Source organism: Artemia sp. Qi Xiang Cuo, chromosome 17 (genome assembly GCF_049724085.1).
Source record: "Artemia sp. Qi Xiang Cuo chromosome 17, ASM4972408v1, whole genome shotgun sequence".
Taxonomy (NCBI): Eukaryota; Metazoa; Arthropoda; class Branchiopoda; order Anostraca; family Artemiidae; genus Artemia; species Artemia sp. Qi Xiang Cuo.
The window spans coordinates 595638-613244 of NC_142810.1; the positions used below are offsets into that span (position 1 = coordinate 595638).

The 17607-nt window shown below is 34.6% G+C and overlaps 1 protein-coding gene across 2 annotated transcripts in view; it reads right to left on the reverse strand.

The window, feature by feature from the left end:
* LOC148941764 (nitrilase and fragile histidine triad fusion protein NitFhit-like) overlaps nucleotides 1-17607 on the reverse strand; it is a 210019-nt gene that overhangs the window by 38850 nt on the left and 153562 nt on the right. For both annotated transcript variants that reach the window (XM_089103065.1, XM_089103064.1), the window contains one exon: nucleotides 8341-8492. In XM_089103065.1, coding sequence (XP_088959191.1) covers nucleotides 8341-8492 — 152 coding nt within the window. The remainder of the gene's footprint in view (nucleotides 1-8340; nucleotides 8493-17607) is intronic.

Consider the following 17607-nt stretch of genomic DNA (forward strand, 5'->3'; position numbering starts at 1 on the left):
TAGACGTTCACAAAATTCAGAGGTTCAATGGTATTAGATTGAGAAATAATAGCTTGTCGATAAAGTGAAAACACCATATTATATATAGAGGTTCACAAATTTGAATTTGTGATTACATTTGTGTATTACATTGAGAAATAAGGGCTGGTCGATAAGGTGAATACAACATATTAGAGACAGAGGTTCAAAAAATTCAGAGGTTCAATTGTATTACATTGAGAAATAAGAGCTGGTTGATAAAGTGAAAACAACATATCAGAGATAGAGGTTCACAAAATTCACGGTATGAGGAGGATAGAACAACTTTGGAAGAAACATTAAAGTAGGTAGATACTGGGGAATATATAAGACATTATTACACACTTTGCACAGCGAAGCGCCGTTAATTTAACATTTTAGCCGTTCCTGATATAATGCAGATAATCTATTTTGACAACTTAGAGGCATATAGTTTCTTAGGAATATTTCATAACCCCGCTCAGTATTTTCCGAGGGTTTTAACTTAATGCTCTGAGTCGCCTTTGCAGGTAATGCTGCAGTGACAATAAAAGCTATAAGTTCGTCCTTGCTAGTCAAAAGCCTGATGCCACAAGTGAAATCCCTTAACAAGCTTGTAGCTATTTGGCTCCAAACTCATCAAAAACTGAGTTCATCATATTTGGGCACTCAGAGCAGGCGGCGGATAATATCAGAATATAAAAACTGATATTAGGTCCTAATCAAAAGGGATCAAAAGAGTTAGGTTATTTAGGTGCCTTGGAATGAATAATGAATAAATATAACCTGCATTGGAATAAATATAACCTACCTTAGAATAAATATAACCTGCCTAGGAATAAATACAACCTGCGTTGGAATAAGTATTGATGAGACTGTCTTTTGACAAACATTAACATTATTTACGTCATGAAACTTGCTCATAATTTGGCCTGCCTTTATAAACTAAAACATTTGTTTTATTTCTCCATTTTTTAAATATTTTCTTTTATATATGTTTTTTAATCTTCAATTTTTCTAATATAGTGTAATTCCCAGGTTGAATCCTATCTTAAATATTATACCATAATTTTTGTCAATAAATTTACGCTTCGCAAACAACCCCTACAGAAAATACAGGATAAGGTGGTAAGAATTCTTGGCTCGTTTTTCCTCGCCCTACAAATATTCAAAATCTATCAAAAACACAAACCCACACCTGCTTCTTCATATTATAAATCTCAGACAATTAGAAGAATTACCAACAGCTACGAAGTATTATGATATTAAATTTCCAAAAATATTATTTCTATAATAAGGCAATTGTTGAGCCCCCTGGTTTTTCTGTCCATAGTCGTTCCCAGAATCTCGATGTTTTTCTTCTTAAATTAGTAAGGGATAGATTTTCATTAAGGTACCAGATCTCTTGTGCAGCAAATAAACTTAATATGGCTGAAATAATAACAAAAAATCATTTGTCAAAGAAAAAATTCTTTACAAGATTATTTCTTATCGAGATGTGAGGACTTACAAATAATAGATTTGTAATGTGTGATAGATTTGGAATTATGCTCGCACTAGGATGGTTTCTGCTCTTTTTTGCTCTTTCTTTTACTGTTTAAGTCTGACCAAATTTGTGTTAATTTTTGTTCCTCTTCAGTTAATCTGACATCTGACATTCAATTAAGCTGACATCTCGAGCCCTGCTCTATGTTGGCTAGAGTTAAGATTTTGCTATAGCTATTTGCACTCGTTCCTGAGATGTTGCAAATAAGCCCTGTTGGCAACCTGAAAGCACATAATGTGTTTTGATTTACTCAACCTAAAGTGAAAGCTCCAACTCAATATGCTCAGCCGTTCCTAAAATATTAAAAATGCATCGTTCTGACAACACGGATACACACAGCGTATTTCAATTTAATTCAAAATCCCCCTCTAAATTTCCTGAAAGTTTCAACTCAATGCTCTTAGCCGTTTGATTGAGTTCAAAGTTCCCCCCTCAATAATGATTAAAGCTTTTAAGTTAATACCCCTATAGCTACTGAGATATTGCAGATACATCCCTTTGACCAAATGAATGCAAATAGTGTCTTTTTATTCAGTTAAACAACCCCTCAACATTCCCTGACAGTTTCAACGTAACATCCTTAGCCATTGCTTAGATATTCAAGATACGCCCCTTTGACAACCTGGATGCAAATAGTTTCTTTTGTTTCAGACCAACAACCCCTTCAATATCAAACAGTTCGTGGCAATGAACTGTAAGTAAGGAGCAACCCGGCTCAATAATAACCAAAACTCTAAAAAACAGAACTTAGATACCGAAGATACATCAAAAGAATTCAATTTTTATGCTAATTTTAAATACATAAATTTTAATAAGTTTAGTCTTACCCATCAAAGGTAACAAGCCTGAGAAAATTTGCCTGATTTTCAAAAAAGGGGAAATATCCTCTAAAATTCATAGAATAAAAATCACATCATCAGATTCAGAGTTTCAGAGAACCTTACTGTAAAGGTTTTAAGCTCCCATCTTTAAAAATGTGGAATTTTCTGCTTTTTGCCAGAAGAAATATCACGGATGCATGTTTATTTGTTTGTTTGTTTTCACCAGCGGCGATCGTATCGATCCAGTAGAACATCGGGAGAGGGCTCATTCTAATGGAAATTATAAGTTCTTGTGCCCTTTTTGTGACCAAAAAAATTGGAGGGCAACTAGGCCACCTCCCACGCCACTTTTTTTCCCAAAATCATTTCATCAAACTTCTGAGATTGCTATTTTGTTCAGCATAGTTGAAAAGCCTAATAACTGTGTCTTTGAAGATAACATGACCCCCCACCCTTGGACATAGTCCTTAAGTTATAAAATTTGCCCATTGTTTACGTATAGTATTTGTTATTGGGAAGTATTCATACATTTTTCGAGTGGGGAAGGGAGAACGATTTTTTTGCTGGGTGGAATTTGCTCGGGGGAAATTTTCCATAGAGAGGGAATTTTCCAGGGGGTGAACTTTCAGGAAAAATGGTATACTGGGGGAATTTACAAGAATTCTTGAATGAACTGTCTTTATGTCTTGCTTTCTCTTTACTGACTCAACTTTACGCTTGGAGGTGTTAAGGGTAATTGTCCGGGATACATTTTTTCTAGGACTGACTTCTTAAGAAGATATCTCCGTGGGGAGAGGGATTTTTTCATGGGAGGTGGAGCCAGATTTCCTGGCGTTACTTTGTAAAGGTCAGAAATTCAATAAAAAAATAAGCTTTTTCATCTGAAAATAAGGAGCAATGAAACTTAAAACGAACAGAAATTGTTAAGCATACGAGGGAGTTTCAACCTCCCTAAGAACTCAGGCGGGCCTGCCTTGTTTCCCTCTCATTCCTGGCAATCTAATGGTCCTATGTCAAATTTAAATTCTTGATCATTCTACCTGAGACTCTAGGCAGACGGGCCTTTCCAAAAACTAACACACAAGTACTTGTCCAATAAAAGAGTCATACTTACTCCCACCATTTACCCATGCCATTTAAATTGTAGAAAAACCAAGACAGATAGTCCGATTAATTGAGAGGCAAAAATGTTTAAATGGCACGGATAAATGGTGGGAGTAAGTATGACTCTCTTATTGGAAAAGTACTTGAGTGTTACTTTTTGGAAAGGCACGTCTGCCTAGAGTCTCGGGAAGGTTGACCAAGAATTTAAAATTGACATAGGACCATTAGATTGCCAGGATTGAGAGACAAACAATGCACGCCCGCCTTTGGTCTTAGGAAGGTTGACCAAGAATTTAGAATTGACACAGGACCATTAATTTGCTTGGAATATGACAGTATGTGGTATGACAGACGTTCATAGGTCGTTCATAGGTTTGGTCTCGAAAAGACTACTCTGCATTAAATCTTCTTATGGAGGGCGTGTCATAGATTTTCTATGGAACTAGTGAAACAACATAAGGAAATATTCGAACCGAGGCAGCTAAGAGACTGTAAAGACACCCATATTTTTATCGATTTCCTAGAAAAAGGATCACCATTTAGTGGGGATCTTCAACTAAGAAACATCACTAGCGGTGTGACAGCCTACGAATCTGCCAACGTTGATTCTGCCTGAGATTTAGGCCAAAAAATCCTTGACCTCATGTCTGGAAAGTTGGTCGCTGATTTTGAGTTCAACGAAAAGAACAGGCAGTTCAAATTACTACAAAGCAGAATCCAGGTGGAGATTGCAAATGACTGGACCCCACTTTCCTTTTTTAGAGGTTCATCACGAAAGCAAAGAGGATCAATCTCATGGAATCCCAGTACTTTCAACACGAACTGTGTTCCTACCCGGCATCACTTTTTGACAGTTCTTGCATGCTCCGGTCTCCGAACAAGCCAAAGTTTGCCAAGACTGTAACACAGACTTGCAATCTTGAGGATTGCTCTACTTCCCTCCCCAAAGACATTCGATATATCATCGACGGTGGAGCTCTTCTGCACAGAATTCCATTGGCCAAAACCGGACGATACTCCGAAATCCTTAACCATTATGCTACTTACGTGACCCAAAAGTATCCATCTACTACTATTGTGTTAGACGGCTACGATGGCGAAGCTACCATAAAGCATATGGCCTGGACAAAGAGAACTGGTATAATTGGCCGTGAGATCTTCTTCACATACGATATGCAGCCGAAGGTAAAAAATGATGAGTTCTTGTCCTGCAAGAAAAACAAGGCCATGTTTATCTGCACGTTGACTATTTATCTCCGATGAAAGGACTTCGTCGTAGTTCAGGCACCAGGTGATACAGATGTCCCAATTGAGCAAGCTGCTGTTGATTCTTCCCGGTATTACGCTATGGCCGTCATTGGTAATGATACTGATCTTTTGGTTTTATTGTGTTATCATGGTGATCTATCAAGCAAGAGACTATTCTTTCCACCTGAGCCAAATTCGAACAAAGCTCCCCGAATATGGGATATTCAAAAATTGAAAGAGAAGCTGGGCCAAGAGGCATGCCCTCTGATTGTTTTGCTCACGCCATCTTAGGCTGTGACTCTACTTTACAGATTCACAGAGTGGGGAAACGCCTTGCTCTGAAGAAGCTAATGGCAGATACCGATTTTCGTATAGAGAGAGAGAGAGAGAGATTTATTCTAAACAAACAAATAATTTAACATAAGTTTAGCGGCCACCCCAAGAAGTAAAAACTTGTCCAAGGGGGTGGCGAAGATACACTAACAGCTGCAGTATATCAGCTGCAGTATCCCTCTGCTACTATTGTGTTCGACGGCTACGATGGCGAAGCTACCATAAATGATATGGCCCGGACAATGAGAACTCGTATAATTGGCCGTGAGATCTTCTTCACATACGATATACAGCCGAAGGTAAAAAAGGATGAGTTCTTGTCCTGCAAGAAAAACAAGGCTATGTTTATCTGCACGTTGACTATTTATCTCTGATGAAAGGGTTTCGCCGTAGTTCAGACACCAGGTGATGCAGATGTCCCAATTGTGTAAGCTGCTGTTGATTCTTCCCGGTATTACGCTATGGCCGTCATTGGTGATGATACTGATCTTTTGGCTTTATTGTGTTATCATGGTGATCTATCAAGCAAGAGACTATTCTTTCCACCTGAGCCAAATTCGAACAAAGCTCCCCGAATATGGGATATTCACAAATTGAAAGAGAAGCTGGACCAAGACGCATGCCATCTGATTCATTTTGCTCACGCCATCTTAGGCTGTGACTCTACTTTACGGATTCACAGAGTGGGGAAATGCCTTGCTCTGAAGAAGCTAATGGCAGATACCGATTTTCGTATAGAGAGAGAGAGATTTATTCTAAGCAAACAAACAATTTAACATAAGTTTAGCGGCCACCCCAAGAAGTAAAAACTTTTCCGAGGGGGTGGCAAAAATACACTAACAGCTGCAGTATATCAGCTGCAGTTTTCAGGCTGAAGTCAGCTTCGAAGGAGGAAGTAAGGGTTGCTGGAGAAGACACTCTGATCATAATATATGGCACATCAAAAGGGGGAAATCTGAATTAACTCCGCAGGGAAGTTTTTTAAAAAGAAGGTGACTACTGCTAGCACGTTCGTCCATCCAGAATAGTTACCACCAACTTCTGATGCGGCTAAATTCCTCAGTTACAGGGTTTTCTACCAATTTCAGGTATGGAGTGGAGATCTTGATTTTGAACTTAAAACTGAGGAATGGGGTTGGAAAAATAAAGATGACTTCTTGTATCCATTGACTTCTGACGTCCCACCACCCCCTCGTCTTTTTTTGAAAATCATGAATTGCTCCTGTCAACTGGAATGTAGCTCAACAAGATGTAGCTGCTTTAAAAACGGCTTAGCTTGCACTGCAGCGTGTAAAACGACAAATGGACAGCATGTTCTAACTCTCCAAGAATCGAAAGCTATAACGATGAGGAGAACATCAAAGCTTAGATATCTGAATAAAAAAATAAATTGTAAATACTAGTCGGAGTTTGATTCTGTCTTTCAAATATTGATGAAGTTGATTCGACAATTTTATCAGTAATGAAGATAGTCAGTGTGCTGATAATAGTTTATTCAAAGGGGGATTTTAAATGTCGGCCGCTGAAAACTAGTTTCATATATGATTTTCCGTTTCTAATATTTCTAATATTTTAATAAATATCTTGCAATCACTTTTTTTAGGCCGACCTATCAGGTGCTGGAGCCAGCGACAATCAGATTCAGGCTAACTAATTATTAGATCTCAAAACCGTCGAAAATAGTTTTTTTTCAAAACCGTCGAAAATAATTGTTAAGCAGAAAGTCAAACATTCTCTTACACCGGTCTTCAAATAGAGCCGACAGTTCCTCCATCTTAAAAACAAGGTGTTTTTTTTACTAATTAATCAAAAAACTTTTTGCACAAAATAAGTTTTTCAAAAAAAGTAAAGAACTCCATTAAACCAAAAATGGACAAAAATAGAATCAAATAATCTACCAAGCATACAACTACCACAAATCAGTATCAATAAATAATGAAACCAAAAAAAAAACAGAAATTAAAATAAGTCAAACTCAAAACGAGCAGAAATTAATCTGAGTAGGGTTCTAAACCCTACACTTTCTAAAAGCCAGAATATAATTTGTACTTTACTGAAAAAAAACTCAAATGAATTTACTGAAAAAAAAATTTGCATTGTCAGTTTAATATGCATATGATGATATTTATTCCTTAAAATTTTAATCAATTTTTGTTTTCTTAAAGTTATAAGTGAAGACATTTAAACGAATTATTTTTCAGTAAACTACAAATTATATTCTGGCTTTTTGAAAGCATAGGGTTTAATATTAACGTTCCGTGCAGATCAAACAACTTTAAACAACAATTAAACGCAGGATTTTTTAAACGGCAAAGAAACAAAAATATAGAAAACATACAAATTTACGACCAGCACGGCTCACTCGGCAAGTATAACTGAACCCAGAGTATGTATAAACTGCAAAAAACTTTAGAGAGAGATAAAAAAAAAACAGGCGCAAGCTACGTACAATTCTCTAAAAGCCTGTCTACTTTTTATCAAGTTTAGAACAGATTGAGGTAATGCAGGGCTTACGTGAACTTCATATTCGGGGCGTGTGTGCGGGGCATGCGGGGCAAGTAATGCAGGGCAGGTAAAGAAAGTCTCACATATGCTTCTTCTTCAATGGTTTAGAGCTCTCCAGTCAAACCATCAAGGACGCGAACGGTTGAGTACAGATCGTCAATTGCTTTTGTCTCATGAATTAATTTCTCTGTCACATAAAAAGTTTACTGTGTTTAATTGATATTGAAGGTAATTTGATTAATATAATCTAATTATCATAATAATTTATTCCTCATCCACCATAGAAGTTAACAATCGGAGCATACGGTTGGGAGCTTCACCTAAACCTGGAGATCTGGTTTTGGCATATATATCTTTCTGAGCGAAATAATTATCTCCATTTTTTCCGGTGAAAACCCACATTTGGGGGGGGGAACCCCCCCCCCCCTCGAAAAAAACGTTTGCCCAACTCGTAAAAGCGTAACAAAAATAAATATAAATAAATTTTATATGCGTTTTTCGAAGGGTTTTTACCCCCCCCCCCTCCCCTGAGAAAAATCTTGGATACAGCCTTTTCCGACTCTGGGCTACAGGAGTTCATGGGGGGGAAAAGGTCACTATTATTTTACAACCTGCGACCGAAGTTAACACCAACGTTTATGTAGTCATCCTTCCTATACGAAGTGAACAAGAAAAATAAATACATGTGAGACATTTCGTTCTTTACTACGTCAATTACGTCAATAGACCCTAAAATATGCAACCCAATATACCCTGACATTTCGAAAAAGCTTTTCAGCATCTTACTGATGAAAGCCTCCAATTGATATCCAAATATCAAATTTCTTGGCCATTCTTTGATATTCCGTTATAAGGTCGCCATCTAGGGACTCAGCCATTGCGACAACTGACTCCGAATCTGGTGCAATATAATCACAATTCTCTGGTAGAAAAATCGCCTATAAAAGAGTATAATTAAAAATAAAAGAGCTAGAACTGAAGTCCGTCAGTGATATGTCATCCAACGTAGTGAGTTTTGAGTGCTTAAATAGCTCAAAATCCCTTAAACAACTGCCGTGGGTGCCGAAAGCAAAAGTTAGAACGGGTTTAATATTATATTTTACTAGGGATAAAATTTATTCATAGGTCGTATTGGGGGAACTTAATTGGAGAACAGTCCAATCACGAATACTACTCATAAATATTACATTTGTTCCATAATGCATTACACTTGAAAGAAACAGAATCCACAGAAACCCAAGTTCAATTACATATATTTTTTTAGTTTTAATAGCTTATATTTGTGTAGATTTATCAAATACGAATAACAGAATATTTGTTTCGGGATGACAAAACCCTGAGAAGAAAAATTGTTTAAACGAAAAAAAGGATTTTTCAAGGAATGGGTACAATTAAATATTTTCATTTACAGTAATTTATAGGGAAAGTCGACTCAGCTATAAATGAGAGGGCTAAATAGAAATAAATTTAGAAATAAATTATATATTTATAATAATTTTAATAAATTCATAGTATATAAATTTATAATAATTTTAATAAATAAATTTAGAATAAATAATAAATTTAGAAAAAAATAATAAATAAATAGTAAAGAGGACTAAATAAATAAATAAAGAGAGGACTAAATAGAAATAGGACTAAATAGAAATAGAAATAAAAAGAAATAACTAAACGGAAATAACATTTTAAAAGATATAGAGTAGAGTTTTAAAAATAACAAATTGTTCAGAAGCCAAATTATAGAGTTCGGCAAAAAAGTGAGACTAGAAAAGTTGCTTAAAAAAACGCTACTAAGTCTAACAATAGGAGTTTTTCTATTCTTCCATTTCTTGCTAAGAATTGGTATTAACAATAATTTGTAGATACGCAGAAAAAGAATGGATGAGCAACAATAAAGTGCTGCAAATATTTCGCCAGGACATATGGTTTGCCGCAAAATCTAAAACATAGCCTACGTAAACAAAAATTTTAGTGTTTTATCATGAGGATATATTGTATATAGGGTGTTTCATAGTTCAGCTGACTATAATGTTAATTGGAAAAAGTTGGCTCATTGAAGAAAAAAAATAAGAAACACTACCACTTAAATTAAATTATCACTAGTAAAATGCTTAAAATTAATTACGTTGTAGCCATAGCCACTACTCTTTCCTTCCTTATCGGTTTAACCACCTAGATACGAGATACGAGAACCACCTAGATACGAGAACCACCTCGTAATATCTGGCTTATCTGATTTCATGTCAAATAAACAGATTAGTCACATAAGAATTCTTGGGCCATTTACGACAAATGTTGAGAAGTAATGGCCTATTTATGTCAAATGTTGAGAATTAATGGCCTAGCAACCAGTTCCAGGTCCCTAGCAACCAGCAGGTAAATAATTTCTTAGACCACACTGCTTTTCCATTAAAAACAAAAAAAAATTTTTAAACACGAAAAACGGGTTTTAATTTTCTAACAAGCAGTGAACTACAAAAAAATTAATTATGCACAAAAGCTCCGAATATTTCGGCCCCACATCCGGGAGCCTTTCTCAGCGGAAAAAAAAAAAAAAAAATAAATAAAGCAAAAAAAAACAACTTAAATTACATTACAATAAAACATACTAAACACATAAAGAGAACGAAAAGCAAAAACGAAAGAAAAATATAAATAAATAAGAACAAAACTCACATATTAATTGAAGTGTTTTGAATTTGAAGTGCATGGAAGTGTTTAATTAATATGTGAGTTTTGTTCTTATTTATTTATATTTTTCTTTCGTTTTTGCTTTTTGTTCTCTTTATGTGTTTAGTATGTTTTATTGTAATGTAATTTAAGTTGTTTTTTTTTTTGCTTTATTTATTTTTTTTTTTTTTTTTTTACGTTTAGAAAGGCACCCGGATTTGGGGCCGAAATATTAGGAGCTTTTGTGCATAATTAATTGTTTTGTAGTTCACTGCTTGTTAGAAAATTAAAACCCGTTTTTCGTGTTTAAAAATTTTTTTTTGTTTTTAACCAGCAGGTATTATTCATTATTGATTATACACACCTAGGTGTTACGTAATACTGAGAAATAACAAGAGAAGATTCGTATAAAAGAAATATAGCATGCAAGATTTCATCATCGTTCTGGAAGAACTTTCATTTATCAATCTATGCCAAATCTCGATACTGACGACACTTCTAATATTGTAAATTGCTTTTGTATATGCAATAAATACTTTTTACCATATTAATTTGGTCTTACATTTTCATTAGAGCTGGGTTAAGGAGTAAAAAAATTGAAACAGACTTTTTTTAATGGTCAAAGATGTATGAACAGGATGGTTTCATCAAGATTTTAATAGAAGCACCTATGAGTACAACAAACTCAGTTAGACTGAGAGTATATAAAAAGACTTATATAAAAGACTGAGTATATAAAAATTTAGTAATGGCATTATTGAGTACAACAAGCTCAGATAGTTTGTAAATTCCGAATGTTTTAGTTGCTGACTGAATATCAACTTTTAATAAAAGCAGTTTTAAGTACAGCAAACTGAACTAGTTGATAAATTCCGAGCGTTTTAGTTACCAACTGAATTTCAAAAATTTGATAAAAGCACTTCTAAGTACAACAAACTCAGCTAATTGGTAAATTCCAATTCTTTTAGCCGCTTACTGCGTATCAGAAATTTAATAAAAGCACTTTTTGGTACAGGAAACTCAACTAGTTGGTAAATTCCAAGTCTTTTAGTTGTCAACTGCATATCCAAAATTAAATAAAAGTACTTTTGAGTACAACAAACTCAGTTAGTTTGTTAGAATCTTTTTACTTTTATATTTGCAATAACTTTTTTTCATTCTGATTTTGTACTAGATTTTCATTAGAGCTGAGTTAAGGAGTAGAAAAAATGAATGGTCAAAGATGTAGGAACAGGATTTTTCATGATAAACTTAATAAAGGAACTCTCAACTCATGAACTATTATACAATTTTCAACAATAGTAATAAAATCGGATATATTTTAAGCAAGTGCGTCTGAAATGTTAATGGTCCACAAGCTACTTGAGATATTAGACATCAATTGAGGTATGAAAATGCATTATTTTTCAAAACTGAGATTTTTCTTTTGTCGTGCCGTTGATCTGCCCCAACCAGTTTCACGCCTCTCTACCTTTCTACCTAGGAAACCAATAGCAAACACCTTAATCGGGATACTCAGACTGAAAGCATATTCCTAGTCAATAACTCTAGTTAATTTATTGTACGTTTTCCATCAGGGCTAATAATGCATTTGGAAGAATAAACATACAGCTCATCGTCAAAGTGAAGATGAAATATTTCAAGAAAGTATGTTTTCATGACAGAGTCATTGTAGCATTGAATGCTCATAAATACAAATATTTGTACTCCAAAAACAAGTGCTAATAGCGACATCATTGGTGACGTATGCTTGCATTGTCATAAAAGCTAAGATTTAAATTTCTTTGGAGTACCAAAAAAATTCAAGTCTACTGACTGTGAATATGCAAGAGAAACAGTTCCAGAGATGATAGTGTTTGAAAATACTGCAAGCATAGAACTAATAATTGATGACGAAGGTCAAATTCTTGATAATACTTCAGGTAACAACTTGCCCGTTAATAAATCCTATCATAACATTTCCGCTATTAGCATTCAAAAGAAGGCAATAAGAAGACAGGCATACTGCTGTGACAATATCATAAGGCATATTTGATCTAAATGTCGGAACTGATGCTTATGTAAAAATAATGTAGTAACAGACTGTAAAAATCGGAAGCAGAATAAAAAGGGCATTGGCAGATAAGATCACAAGGGAATACAATGATAAATCGATAAAAAGCAAATCACTGGTGAACACTAACAGTGTAATTGATCATATAGCAACAGATATACCTTATTAATTAATTGAAGTGGATAACTACCCTGTCAAGAGAGAACACTATGATTGATTTTATGGAGTGGATTCTTAACATTCAAATAAATTCAAAGATATCAATACATTAATATCTTTAAAAATATGTTAATATATTAAACAAAACATTTTTGTTTTGTTTAAGACGAACATAATATTTTTATTTGCTAGTTTGCTTGTAATCAGCAGTGTAAGAGTCACTTTAAAATGAATAAATCGAAAAATAATAACAACATCTTGTTAAGTGTTGAAAGTTAGCCTGGTGCGCCACGCTAACTGAAACCAAACGAACCTAACTTAAAAGTAGTTAACAAAGTGTAACCAAGATTATAATTCAGTTATGCTGGCATATATAACTAAATCGGAATTGATGGCAGCAAATGAGGTAGTCAAAACGTGGCGCCATCTATGACTCAAATGAATGGATGGCAGTAGTAGGAATGTGACCGAAGGAAAAACTTTTGTTTTGTCGCTTTATTCATTTTAGATTGTCTTTCACACTGCCGATTACAAACAAACTAGCTTATAAAAATATTCTGTTCACCATAAACGAAAAAATATTGACCAGCATGCACATACCACTTTAAATTCTTATTCCAACAATATCAATGGAATGTCGTTAAGAAAAAAATACGTTCCATTGTCTAAAAAAAGAAGACTGGTCTTAATAAATAAAGAAAACAACAACATAATGCAAAGAAATTTACTGAAATAATGACATATAAAATATTACACACCATTAATATCTTTGAATAAATTTGAATGTTACGAATCCGCTCCATAAAATTATTCATCTTGTTCTCTCTTGACAGGGTATTTATCCACTTGAATTAATTCATAAGGTGAAAGTATTGGTATATTATCAATGGCACTATTAGTGTTCACCGGTGATTTGTTTTTCGTCCATTTGTCATTATATTCCATTGTGATCTTATCTGCCAATGCCCTTTTTATTTCGCATACGACTTCACTATCTTTTACTACATTATTTTTACATAAGTAGCAGTACCGACGTGTAGATAAAATATGTCTCATGATGCTGTCACTGCAGTATGCCGTTCTTTTTCTTGTCTCCTTTATAATACTAATGGCGGAAATGTTATATATAAACGGGCAAGGTATTGCCCTGAATCATTAACAAGAAGTTGATCCTATTCATCAACTATTAGTTTTATGATTGCATTATCTTTAAACACTAATATCTCTGGAAATGCTACTCTGGCATATCCACCGCCAATAGACTTGATTTTTTTCTGTACTCCAAAGAAATTTAAATCTTCACTTATATGACAATGCAAGCAAATGTGACCAATAATTAACCATTAGTACTTATTTTGTAGTTCAAATATGTGTCTTTATAAGCACTCAATGCTAAGATGACTCTGACATGAAGACATACTTTCTTGAAATATTTCATCTTCACTTTCACGATGAGTTATATGTGTTTATTCTAACAGTGCACTAGTAGTAGTGATGGAAAACGTGCAATAAATTAACTAGAAATAACAACTAGATATATTCTTATAGTCTGAGTATCCCACTTAAAATCTTCACCTATTGGTTCCCTACGCAGAGAGAGGGAGGGGCGTGAAACCGGTCGGGGCAGGTCAATGGCATAACAACAGAAAAAGTTCAGTTTTGAAAAATATCTCATTCAGTTTTTGGGATATCTGATGTCTCGAGTAAATTCTGGACCAAAAACATTTCAGACACACTTGCTTAAAATATATCCGATATTGTTACTATTGTTGGAAATTGTATAATCGTCCATGATAATCGTCCATCAGATGTGAGCGATATTGATTTAGTCCACGTAATTGCCTTATTAGATTTTACTTAACATTGGATGATAAAGAAATTGTTCGCCTTTCCCTTTCCTTTGGAAGGTGAATTTACTTGATTATTATTAAAAGCTGGTGCAACGCTTTTTTTAATATATTGGTTAAATTTATTTTTTGTTACTATTGTTAGTGGTTTGGGCTATGATTGGTTTTGTCCGGGTTTCTCTGATAGCCCACCTAAGGATGTTTTATTTGTGTGTTTTTTAGTCTTGGATCCGACATGGTAAATCGCGTTATGTTTTTGTTCTTTTCTCTTATATATATATTTTTTCATTGTCTTTTAATTTAGTATGCCCAAGCATTTGTTGAGTGTCATCACTGCCGGGCAAGTTTATATATTTAGTTGTGCTTTATTTTGAAGAATAAAACCTTGAACCTTGAACGATGAGTTGAGAGCTCTTTTATTATGTTTTGATGAAGAATCCTGCTCGTACATCTAAACGAATTTTGTTTAATTTTTTTCAATCCTTAACTCAGCTCTAATGAAAACCTAATAGAAAATTTTTGAAAGAAAAGATTTATTGCAAATATAAAAATAAAAACATTCTAACAAACTAACTGAGTTTGGTGTACTCAAAAGTGCCTTTTAAGAAATTTTTCTATACTCATGCTTTAATTAAAACACTCGGAATTTACCAAATAGCTGAGTTTTTTGTGCTGAAATGTGTTTTTATTAAATTTTTTGATGAAAAAATAAGAGTTTTTTGCACTCAAAAGTGCTTTTATGGTCCTTACGCTGGCAACGCTGTCCATGGTGGTTGTTTTTGAAAAAATAATAAATAACTGTATGTAATTTGGTGTGAAGAAGGGTGAGTTTGTGTGTCGAATTTAGAGAAGGAGTTAGAGTGAGTCTTAGTGTTTAATTTGGGAGTATTTTTATTTTTATTTATTTTTTTGTTTGTATTTAGTGTATAAATGGTAGGAAACCGTATGAGTCACCTGTGACGTAGCCGGAAGTGTCAATGTGCAGGGTTGCCGGCTATTAAATTTTGGCTGGGGAACCTGTGAGTCTGAATTTTTTTTTTGGCATGTAGGGTTGCCGTCCGGTAAATTTTGGTCGGAGAATTTTTGTGTCGAAAAGGAAGAATAGGTAAGTTGAGTGTTGGAGAGTAAGTTAGGGTGTGAGTGTGAGTGTAGAATTAGGTGATTGTTTTATTATTTGTGATTTTTTTTTCTTTTTTTTGTATTTGTTTGTGATTATTGTTAAGAGAAAGTAAAGGAAAATGTGTAAAGGAAGTGCGAGTGAGAGTTTGATTGCGTTTATTCATATAGTAAAAATAGAGAAAAAAAATGTCCAGAAGTACGGTTGTGTTCGATTTCAGAATGATGGAAGAATCGGTCCTAAATGAAGTACGAGAAATCGACATTCATCGGTTTTTCAAGGAACTGGGCCTAAACACTGGAGTAGTGAGAGCGATCGACTTCAATGATCTTAAGAGATTCGGACAGGTGCGAGTCACTATGAAATCGGTAACGCTGGCAGATGACCTCGTATGAAGATGCAAAACGAATGAACCGAAGATGTGATTCCAAAATAGCGTATATCCTGTAAATGTAGACAGATCCGGACGACGCCCGGTCGTAGTCCAGTTGCGAAAAATCCCAGGAGAAGCTACCAGCGAGGACATAAAGAAAGAACTACAAGTTTATGGAACTGTTCTAAATATCAGAAGGAAAGTATACAGTGATGACGAGTTTATACAAGTTTACACTGGCCGAGCGACCGCATTAATGAACATTGAAACGCCAATACCACCGTCTATCAACATCTTCGGTGGGGATGAGAAAATAAATGTTTTTTACCCTGAGCAACCCAATGCCTGCTACATATGCCACGACGAAACTCATGAAGCAAAAGATTGCCCTAGAAACAGAAGAAACATGAGAAAAAACAGTGTTTTAAGCCCAAATCCTTTTGGCAGACTTTTTAATAATCCATGGGGAACGCCTAGGACTGTTGTAAGTCAGCCGTCAGGCTCAAGCAGCGCCCTAGAGGAAATACGGAAATTGACACCATCGATGGCCGTAGACCTTATTCTAAAGAGCACAGAGGAGAATGTACAAAAGGATTTAGAGAAAGCGACAGAAAATTAAAAAGCGCAAAACGACCCTGAAAAGAAAAATGGACCGAATCAACCAAAGAAACCAGAGGAAGTCCAGAAGAGAACACTGAGACCCCTACCGCCCAAAAACCATCTGAAAGGGTTCAGAAACAAGGAGGAAAGATACAAAAACCAAAAGGGACCCTCAGCGAAGTATCCATCGGAAGTAACGAAAACAACCAAGCAAAAGAAAGAAAAAAAGAAGGAACAGAAAACGAAAAATGGTCAAACAAAGGAAAAGGAAAGAAATAAAAAAAAGCCGAAGATATATTTTGTCAGTTTTAGAATTTTAGAATGAATTTAACAATTGGAAACCTGACCTTAAATGGGCTAAAGCAAAAAAAAACTTCAGGAAGTTTTTACGAAGTATCTGAAAGCATCAGGTTTTGATATATTAGCAGTCCAGGCATTTAGATTTTTGTAATGTTTAAAAGTAGTTTTTTTTTAATGTTAGTGCCACTGAGAGGAGAGGAGGTGGGATTAATAAAAATTAAAAAAAAAGAAAAAAAAGTGCTTTTATAAAATTTTCGATATTAAGTTGACAGCCAAAAGACTTGGAATTTACCAACTGGCTGAGTTTGTTGTACTCAAAAGTGCTTTTATTAAAATTTTGATACGCAGTCGGCAGCTAAAATACTTGGAATTTAACAACTAGCTGAGTTTGTTGTACTCAAAAGTACTTTTAATATATTTTTGATATTCAGTCGGTAACTAAAACACTCGAAATTACTAACAAGTTCAGTTTGTTGAACTTTAAGGTTCTTTTATTAAATTTTTTATATCCAGTCAGAAACTAAAACATTCGGAATTTACAAACTAATTGAGTTTGTTGTATTCAAAACTAATTTTATTACATATTTTATGAACAATTCCTACTCAAGCATCTTTGATCATTAAAAAAAAGTCGATTTTAATTGTTTTTTGTTTACTCCTTTTAACGCATTTCCAATTGAAATAAAAGACCAAATTAATTTGATAAAAAATATTTATTGTAAATAAAAGCAAAAACATTCTTAGAAGTGCCATCAGTAACGAGATTTGTCATAAATTGATAAATGAGAGTTCGTCCAGAACGATGATAAGTTCCTGCATGCCAGATTTCTATTATACAAATCTTCTCTGTACTTTCGCAAGGGATGTGAAGATGTCCTTTAGGGGGCCCTGCTTTTCTTGATCTTTTGTTTTGCTCGTCACGATCCCATTCCAG